Genomic DNA, 10963 nt, shown 5'->3' on the forward strand with positions numbered 1-10963 from the left:
CAAGAAGAGCAACCCCAAGGCACATAATCATCAGATTCACCAGGGTTGAAATAAAGGAAAGAATGCTAAGAGCAGCCAGAGAGAAAGATCAGGTTACCCACAAAGGGAAGCCCATCAGACTCAGAGCAGATGGCTCAGCAGAAACCCTACAAGCCAGAAGAGAGAGGGGGGCAATATTCAACATCCTTAAAGAAAAGAACTTTCAACCTAGAATTTCGTATCCAGCGAAACTAAGCTTCATAAGTGAAGGAGAATGAAAATCCTTTATGGACAAGCAATTGCTAAAAAATTTCATCACCACCAGGCCTGCCTTACAAGAGATCCTGAAAGAAGCACTAAACAAGGAAAGGAACAACCAGTACCAGCCACTCCAAAAACACACCAAATGGCAAAGAACATTGACACAATGAAAAAAAATGCATTAATTAATGAGCAAAACATCCAGCTAGCATCAAAATGGCAGAATCAAATTCACACATAACAATATTAGCCTTAAATGTAAATGGGCCAAATGCCCCTATCAAAAGACACAGACTGGCAAATTGGATAAAAAGTCAAGACCCATCGGTGTGCTGTATTTGGGAAACCCATCTCACATGCAAGGACACACATAGGCTCAAAATAAAGGGACGGAAGAAGATTTACCAAGCAAATAGAGAGAGAGAGAGAGAGAAAAAAAAGCAGGAGTTGCAAAGCTAGTCTCTGATAAAATGGACTTTAAATCAACAAAGATCAAAAGAGACAAGGGCATTATATAATGGTAAAAGGATCAATGCAAGAGAAGAGCTAATGATCCTAAATATATACACCCCTAAATATATACACCCAGGTACATAAAGCAAGTTCTTAATGACCTACAAAGAGACTTAGACTCCCACACAATAATAGTGGGAGACTTTAACACTCCACTGTCAATATTAGACAGATCAATGAGACAGAAAATTAGCAAGGATATCCAGGACTTGAACTCAGATCTGGACCAAGCAGACCTAATAGACATATGCAGAAATCTCCACACATAATCCACAGAACATGCATTCTTCTCAGCACCATATCACACCTACTCTAAAATTGACCACATAATAGGAAGTAATTCACTCCTCAGCAAATGCAAAAGAATTAAAATAATAACAAACAGTCTCTTAGACCACGGGGCAATCAAATTAGAACTCAAACTTAGGAAACTAACTCAGAACCACACAGCTTCATGGAAACTGAACAACTGGCTCTGAATGTTGACTGGATAAACAATGAAATGAAGGCAGAAATAAAGATTTTCTTCAAAACAAATGAGAACAAAGACACACGTACCAGAATCTCTGGGACACATTTAAAGCAGTGTCTAGAGGAAAATATATAGCAATAAACGCCCACATGAGAAACGAGGAAAGATCTAAAATCAACACACTATCATGAAAATTGAAAGAGCTAGAGAAGTGAGATCAGAAAAACTCAAAAGTCAGCAGAAGATAAGAAATAACTAAGATCAGAGCAGAACTGAAGGAGATAGAGACATAGAAAAACCTTCAAAAAATCAATAAATCCAGGATCTGGCATACTGAAAAGATTAACAAAGTAGACAGACTGCTAGATTAATTAATTAATTAACAAAGTAGACAGACTAGCCAGATTAATAAGAAAGAAAAGAAAGAAGAATGAAATAGATGCATTAAAAATGATAAAGGGGATATCACCACTGATTCTGCAGAAATACAGACTACAATCAGATTACTACAAACAACTCTATGCACATAAACCAGTAAACCTGGAAGAAATGGATAAATTCCTGGACATTTGCACCCTCCCAAGCCTAAACCAGGAAGAAGTTGAAACCTTGAATAGACCAGTAACAAGGGCTGAAGTTGAGGCAGCAATTAATAGCCTACCAACCAAAAAAAGTCTGGGTCCAATGGGTTCACAGCTGAATTCTACCAGACGTACAAAATGGAGCTGGTACAATTCCTTCTGAAACTATTCCAAACAATACAAAAAGAGGGAATCCTTCCCAAATCATTTTATGAGACCAACATCATCCTGATACCAAAACACGGCAGAGACTCAACAAAAAAAAAGAAAAGTTTAGACCAATTTTCATGATGAACATAGATGCAAAAATCTTCAATAAAATACTGGCAAACCAATTGCAACAGCACATCAAAAAGCTTATCCATCACAATCAAGTAGGTTTCATTCCAGGGATACAAGGCTGGTTCAACATACGCAAGTCTATAAACATAATCCATCATATAAACAGAACCAAAGACAAAAAGGACCTGATTATCTCAATAGATGCAGAGAAGGCCTTCAACAAAATTCAACAGTGCTTTATGCTAAAAACTCTCAATAAACTAGATATTGAAGGAACATATCTCAAAACAATAAAAGCTATTGATGACAAACTTACAGCCAATATCATACTGAATGGGCAAAAACTGGAAGCATTCCCTTTGAAATCTGGCCCTAGACAAGGATGCCTTCTCTTACCACACCTATTCAATATAGTATTGGAAGTTCTAGCCAGAGCAATTAGGCAAGAAAAGGAAATAAAGGGTATTCAATTAGGAAAAGAGGAAGTCAAATTGTCCCTATTTGCAGATAACATGATTGTATATTTAGAAGACCCTATCATCTCAGTCCAAAATTTCCTTCAACTGATAAGCAACGTCAGCAAAGTTTCAGGGTACAAAATGTGCAGAAATCACAAGCATTTCTACACACCAATAATAGGCTAACAGAGAGCCAAATCATGAGCAAGCTCCCATTTACAATTACTACAAAGAGAGTAAAACTCTAGGAATACAACTAACAAAGGATGTAAAGGACCTCTTCAAGGAGAACTACAAACCACTTCTCAAGGAAATAAGAGAGGACATAAACAGATGCAGAAACATTCCATGCTCTTGGTTAGGAAGAATCAATATTGTGAAAATGGCCATACTGCCCAAAGTAATTTACAGATCCAATGCTATCCCCATCAAGCTACCAACGACCCTCTTCACAGAACTGGAAAAAACCACCTTAAACTTCATGTGGAACCAAAAGAAAGCCCGCATAGCCAAGACAATCCTAAGCAAAAAGAACAAAGCCAGAGGCATCATGCTACCTGATTTCAAAGTATACTACAAAGCTACAGTAATCAAAACAGCATAGTACTGGTACCAAAACAGAGATATAGACCAATGGAACAGAACAGAGGCCCTGGAGGCAACACCACACATGGAGAACTATCTGATCTTTGACAAACATGACAAAAGCAAGCAATGGGGAAAGGATTCCCTGTTTAATAAATGGTGTTGGAAAAACTGGCTAGCAGTGTGCAGAAAGCAGAAACTGGATCCCTTCCTGATAATTTACACTAAAATTAACTCCAGATGTATTAAAGATTAAACATAAGACTTAAAACCATAAAAACCCTAGAAGAAAACCTAGGCAAAACTATTCAGGACATAGGCATAGGCAAGGACTTCATGACTCAAACACCAAAAGCATTGGCAACAAAAGCCAAAATAGACAAATGGGATCTAATTAAACTCCAGAGCTTTTGTACAGCAAAAGAAACAATCTTTAGAGTGAACCAGGAACCAACAGAATGGGAAAAAATTTTTGCAATCTACCCATCTGACAAAGAGCTAATATCCATAATCTACAAAGAACTAAAGCAGATTTACAAGAAAGAAACCAACAAACCCATTCAACAGACACTTTTCAAAGAAGACATATATGAGGCCCACAAACATATGAAAAAATGCTCATCATCACAGGTCATTAGAGAAATGCAAGTCAAAACCACATTGAGTTACCATCTCATGCAAGTTAGAATGATGATCATTAAAAAATCTGGAGACAACACATGCTGGAGAGGATGTGGAGAAATAGGAACACTTTTACACTGTTGGTGCAAGTGCAAATTAGTTCAGCCATTGTGGAAGACAGTGTGGTGATTCCTCAAAGACCTAGAAACAGAAATTCCATTTGACCCAGCAATCCCATTACTGGGTATATACCCAAAGGATTAGAAATCGTTCTATTACAAAGACATGTACACGTATGTTCATTGTGGCACTGAACCAACCAAATGCCCAACCCAAATGCCCATCGATGATAGACTGGACAAGGAAAATGTGGCACATATACGTCATGGAATACTACGCAGCAATAAAAAACGATGAGTTTGTGTCCTTTATAGGGACATGGATGAATCTGGAAACCGTCATTCTCAGCAAACTGACAGAAGAACAGAAAAACCAGACACCGCATGTTCCCACTCGTAGGTGGGTGTTGAACAATGAGAACACATGGACACAGGGAGGGGAGGATGACACACTGGGGTCTGTTAGGGAGAGCTAGGGGATGTACCACAGGAGGTGGGGAGGTTGGGGAGAAACAACATGGGTAGAAATGCCAGATACAGGTGATGAGGGAATGGAGGCAGCAAACCACATTGCCATGTTATGTACCTATGCAACAGTCCTGCAGCATGATCTGCACATGTACCCCAGAATCTAAAGTACAAGGAAAAAAAAATAGAAAATCAGTGCAATACTTGAGGCTTTTAATGGGGTATCACACTATCTAATTAGATTATATTATTGTGTTCACTCAATAACCTGTCATTACGATTAAAATATTTGGTACAAGAATAAGACCTAAACTAAATCTTACAGAACATTTTAGAAAAGAGACAGACTATGAAAGAAGTCTTAGGGACATAAAATAGCATGGCTTAGTCAAGCAACTGTGTATTCACACTGTTCTGCTACAGAAATCAAATGGTGCTTTCTGTGGTTAGTTTTGCTTTACTAACCATCAGTATATTAATAAACAGAATGTTTTAATATCTATGTTCTACAACAATAAAGTGTCTCTGGTTAGTGCTCAGTTTAGAGAATCTTCATCTCTTTGAGCCTTAGTAGCCTGAGGGTCAACCTTCTGTCATCCACATGTGCTCAAGTATGTGTTGTCCTCACACAACTCAACATTAAGCAGAAATAATATCTATATTATTATGAAATTAAGCTACATATCATCCATATAGGTACATATAGCTTACAAATGGAATTTAGGCTATGCTAATAGCCAGAGATATTAATCATTTTTACTTCTGTCAATAGGGTCACTGCTGACACACATATACAAATGGGAGCACATACTCACACAGACAAGCAATGCAGGCAAAAGACCAAGTAACTGTCTCACCTGATTGAAAATCAAGTGATGACCAGACTTCAGTTGTAGTATTTGTGCTGATTGCTTGGATTCTGTTCTTTTAGAAACTATGCTTGAGTTGTACCTAACTCAGGTTACCTAACCACATCCTACCACCACATCCTGCTGGGCTAAAGTCCCAAAAAGTAACAAGAGTCACAGGTTGTACCTAACCACACCCTACCACCACATCCGGCTGGGCTAAAGTCCCAAAAGTAATGTCACTACCTGACAGATTAGGTTTTGTTATCCTCTCATAGAGTTCCTCTCATTCAACTTTATGAGGCGAAAGCAAATCTAATCTGTCAGGTAGTGAGGTCCACCCAGTATGGAGGTCAAAGGTCCCATTGTTCTGCTCATGTTTATAAAGGGAGCTGCCATATTTCTCTCAGTGCAGAATTGGAAGCAACTCCAGAGCCTCCTTCAAGATGCTGCTGGTCCTGCTATCAGTGGTCCTGCTGGCTCTGAGCTCAGCTCAGAGCACAGATAATGGTAAAAAGAAAAAAAAAATGAATAGGAGGTGGGGACTTGGGTGAGGGGCCGTGACTCTTCTTGGGCCTCAGGGATTCACCCCACAACCACTGCAGAGGAAGAACAGGAAGGAAGGAAGGAAGGAGAAAGAGAAGAAGGATGGAACTTCAGAGTTCTCATTCCAAGGATGACATCTGTTGTGCCCTCATTCCATGCCAAGATCTTATACTTTATTTGATATACTCTTGGAACCCAATAGAGCTCTCAATTAGAGGAATGACAAAGTAAGATTTGTGTTTTTAGAAAGACCTGACTGTGCTGTGAAGGATGCAGCAGAGAATGCAAGACTGATCCAGGGAAGTCCAGCTACGAAGATCCTACAGAAATTTCAGTGGACAGCGATGACAGTGTCCTTGCTGTACAGGGGATGCAGAATCAATGAGGGAGATAAACACACATCAGAGTACTTTCAGGGAGAGAAGAATGGCTAATAAAGATGTGGTTTTCTACATCATGGTATAGAAATATCAAGTCCCCAAATTCCCATTTTTCTTCCGCTCACATTTAAAATTTCAATATATTGCAGGCAGTATGTGTAAGATTGCATCCAAATATTTACTCCTGGTTGCTCCTCTTGGGAAAGCATGTGAATATGATCAAAATATTTAGAGAAGGAAGAGGGTAGAACGAAAATATAACACGAAAATACCCAGAGTAGTTTGCTTAAATTAGCATTAGGGTTTCAGGGATCCTAAGGACTCTTCTATGTTGAGTTCATGGTTGATGCTCAGTGGTAGTAACACCCCTGCCTCCCATGACATCTTCCTTCCCTTCCAGCAGCTTCACAGAAGTTGGTTGATGAGGTAACTTAGGGGTTGCACAGGGTATGGTCAGAAAACCCCTTTCCCTGTAGACCACTGTGAACCCTGAAAGATGTATGATAATGTTCACTTCATCCTGTGCTGCTTTTCCTAGATGTGATCCATGAAGACTTGCCTTCCACCACACCAGGTAAATCCCAATGATCTTCGATCAATTTCTTTTCTTTTTCTTTCCACTTGAATTTTTTTTTTTTTTTTAGTTTTTTCAATGTCTTCCTCTCAACATATTTTTGGGGGGAGGAAGGTGGTGGGAGGAATCAGGCATTGATTAATGTTAATGCCCCTAAATATGTAGACAGTTCTTCCCATCCTTGATTCTGGGACCCATGAGCCAGGCTACCAACTTGAATACAGACATGCCTGGCTTTGAGGACAACAGGAGTGGGCAGCCTTTTTGTCCCAGGTGGAAATGACTGCTGAGAGATGATACACAAACGAGAAATGTTCTCATTCTGATGCCTCCCATCCTTAACTGCTTCTTTCTTCCCCAGTGTTCACCTGCACAGTTATGTGGCTTCAGAGACTGATGCAAAACAAACCAAAACAAAATCGGTGTACGGTTATCTTTTCTCTGTGTTGACCCACTCAGCAATGTTACTACAGATGACAAATACTTGCTACAGCTGTTTAGTGATCATGTGCAGGCTTTCACATTGTCTTTCTCTTCTGTGTCTTAGTATTTCTCAAATTGGTTCCAGGAGCCTGGGAAATCAGCTCTAGTTTCCACATAAGGCTTAGGTGCCCAGAGATGGAGTCACAGTTTGTAAGGTATTACAGCAATCAGAAAAATAACCAGTAACATAACTGAAAGTTATGATCCTCTTGCTATTTTTTTCTGTCCTTGGAGACATCCTCTGGCAACTCTAAGTTATGCAAGAACCCCTCTTTTCAAATTTAAGGACTCATACTTGTCACAGGAACAAATGAATGAGACTTTCCATATTACTCTCACATGGATTAAGAGGAGAGCTGCATTAAAAAAAAAAAAAAAAAACTATGGGCACAGGGAAGTTGACAGTCAAGAAGCAGGTTTGGGGAGAAGAGGGCTGTCTGGCAAGGTGAGAGAAGTATAAAGAGAGGAGAGTTTTTCTTCACTCAGCTCATGCATTCTTGGGCATTACTCACACAGATGTAGAGGATTCAAGTCAGAGCCCAGATCAGGAACCCCAGACACCTCCTCCTGAAGGACTCCTACCTAGACCCCCTGGTGACGGCGGAAACCAAGATCATGGTCCTCAGCAGAGACCACCCCGACCAGCAGGCCATCACCACCATCCTCCCCCACCTCCTTTTCAAAATCATCAAGGACCAGGAGGCCTTCACCACTTTCTACCCCTACCTCCTCTTGTAAGGCCACAGGGAGTGCCACCATTATTCCCAGGGGACAGACCAAGAAGACGTCCCCAGTACCAGCCACTCTGGTAATCTAGAATTCAATGACAGGTATGATTCCGGTTCATTCTCCATTAAATGCCTTAAATGTCACCATTCTCAAGCTCTATCATGTTCACAAATAACTTGGAAACATGTTGAAATTGCATAATCCTGGACCCCATTTCTAAAGATTTGCATTGAGATATTCCTGAATAAGATTGCAAGTCCTTGTATTTTTAACAAGCTATTCAAAGAATTCTTATGAAATAATGACCTCCCCAGTTTTTTTCTTAAGATGACTTGTCTCATAAAAATGAGTTGGTAATGAGGAAATGGGACGTTCTCCCTTTGGTGCTCTGCCTCCTCTCCTTGAGTCTGCCCTCTCAGACCCAAGGTCTCTCCATCTCAGGTTTCTCTCAGATTTCCATCACAGCACTCCTTGCTCAGTCCTGCCTTACACCAGTCTCTCAGGTCCAGTGTCCTTGCTAAACGATACTTGAACTTGCTGCTCCTATATTTTATTTAGTTTTAAAAATATTTCTTTGGAAATTAGTACATCCTCAAGGGAAAAAATCTAACTGAACAGAATGGTATGAAACGAAATCTTAAAGTGATATCTTACCCTACTTACCCACACCCCTCTCCAAAAGTCACCACCATTAATTTTTTGAACATCTTCCTGGAAGTATTTATGTGTATATAAGCATATTTTTTCTACAAATAATGTATTTTTTATATGCAGATCTGTATTTGCTTATTTCAAATAATACATGTCTTAGATAACTTTGCCATTTCACAGAGACATATAGATCTTGGTGATTTATTTGTATGTTTTTCTTTTGTTGTTACAATTGTATACTCTTCTCTTGGGTGACTGTACCATGATTTCTTCAATCAACCACTGTTAATTGGCAAGTAGGCTTGTATTAGTTTTTCACTACTATAGGCTCAAGTTGCCATCATCATTTTCACAAATATAACCTTGAATGTTTTGAACAGTAACCAAAGCATAAACACCATAAAAATAATGTTTTCTTAATCCTTAATAATTTACTTCAGTAATTTTACTTAATTTAATTTTACTTCAGTAATTTACTTAATAATTTACTTGAGTCATATCATCAAGAGATGAAATACTTTTTGCCGTATTGTATCTTGTGCATAAATTTGTTTGTTTGTTTCAGAAAATAAGAAGACAACTTCCTTCAGAAAGCCATGACATTGAAATAGTGCAGTCACAACCCCTTTCTTCAGTATACCAATAAAATATTAATAGCATGCAATTTCTGATTGTTGCTTCTCTTTGTGGGTGTTTCTGAGTCTGGAATTTGAAGGACATTAATACAACCTGAGAACGTCTGGGACTCCTGCTCACTGATGCTTCCAGCAATCTTCCGTCCTCTTTTATCTTAATAAAACTAGCTGCCAAGGAGAAAGAGTTCCATTGTTCCTTTTCTGTCCTCGATTGTGTAGCACAAATGCAAATTCTTAAAATTATTTTCACAGCTTTCATTGATAGTCTTGTAGCTTTAGAAAAACAAGAAATATATAACAAATGAGAGGGAGTTGTAGGGACTGGGGAATTCTTAAAATTTCCAAAACTATTAATCCTGGTTTCTAGGGACACAGATGTGGTTCTAGATCTCGTCTCCATAAAACTCACTATTTTCTTTTCTCCTCTTTTTTCATTGCTCAGTTCTCTTCCTCCCTACGTCCTTCACCATTCATTATAAAAACCTGAGTGAATTTCATAAAGGGTGCAGTGTAATGTATTTTAAAGGACAGAAAATTTGAGTAAAACTCTATTCCGGTTGTGCAAATTCCAGCAATATCTATATTATTGTCAGATAACATTGACAAACTTAACTCAAAATGCTGAGGGAAAGTTGAATAGAAAATAACTCTAACAAGCAAAAGAATTTGATACTTAACTGTCTTTAACCACCTCTCATTATCACCTCCAATGTCAATGGATACAGAAAACTTTAATATCTAATTTTTATCATTGAAAAGCATGTGACTCATTTAAACTTTTTAAGTACAGGAAACAACAAGTTTCTGAATTCATTCTGAGTTTCATTAAACAAAATATATAGGACAGCAGGATACTCTGTTAGAGAAACTATTCAATAATACATAAACAAATGAACACTATGCTAAAAGAATAATAAGCCATGTTGAAAGAGAATGAGGATGTTGAGGATGGTTCCATATTAGAAAACTGGCCACACCATATCTGATTTTGATGTATTTAGATGAGACTTTGGATTTAGATTTTAAAGTAGATGCTGGAATGAATTAAGACTTTTGGGATTTGGGGGATGATATAAATGTACTTAGTATGTGAGAAGACCATATATTTGTGGGGGTGACCAGGGACAGAATGGCATAATTTAAATGTTTATGTCTCTACAAAATTTATGTTCAAACTTAATTTCCTGTTCAATAATATTAAGAGATGGAGTCTTTTGGGGGAAGTGATTAAGTCACATGGGCTCTGCTTTCATGGCTGGCATCCCCTATAAAAAGAGGCTCCCAAAAGCTGCTGAGCTCGTCCATCTCTTTTGACGTGTAAGAACTCAGTGTTCCTCCTTCTTTCACACTTCTGTCTCATAAGAGAGAAGCTGGGAGGAATTGTCTGTTCAGAATGGGCTCTCATGCAACCCCAAATCTGCTACCACCTCAATCTTCAAATTTCTAGCCTCCAGAGTTATGAGAAATACATTTGTATTATTTATAAATTACCCAAGATAAAACAGTTTGTTAATAGCAGCTCAAACTTGCGAAGGCAGAGGGCTACCTACAAGAATTAAATGCATCATGTATATAAAATTACCGTATAGAATGTATATAAAATTACCCTACATGATATATATAAAATTGCATGATTTAATTCTTGTAAAATACATCATGTATATAAAATTATCCTTCATGATATACAGCAATAAAAGTTTAATACATTTAAGTTTATTTATTCTTTTATTTAAAAAGACTGGTTTTTTTCTTTCTTTCCTATGACAAACTTCTAATAA

The 10963-nt window shown here is 38.2% G+C and overlaps 1 protein-coding gene across 1 annotated transcript; it reads left to right on the forward strand.

Annotated features, from left to right (window-relative positions):
* The first annotated feature begins 1627 nt into the window (after positions 1-1627).
* On the forward strand, positions 1628-10758 carry LOC101050030 (proline rich 4). The gene is made up of 3 exons (XM_039461695.2): positions 1628-5697; positions 6652-6687; positions 7910-10758. The coding sequence occupies exons 1-3, from the start codon at positions 5634-5636 to the stop codon at positions 8098-8100; spliced, it is 291 nt and encodes a 96-aa protein (XP_039317629.2). The 5' UTR covers positions 1628-5633; the 3' UTR covers positions 8101-10758.
* Positions 10759-10963: the final 205 nt, after the last annotated feature.

The sequence above is a fragment of the Saimiri boliviensis genome, chromosome 7, assembly GCF_048565385.1.
Source record: "Saimiri boliviensis isolate mSaiBol1 chromosome 7, mSaiBol1.pri, whole genome shotgun sequence".
Classification (NCBI taxonomy): domain Eukaryota; kingdom Metazoa; phylum Chordata; class Mammalia; order Primates; family Cebidae; genus Saimiri; species Saimiri boliviensis.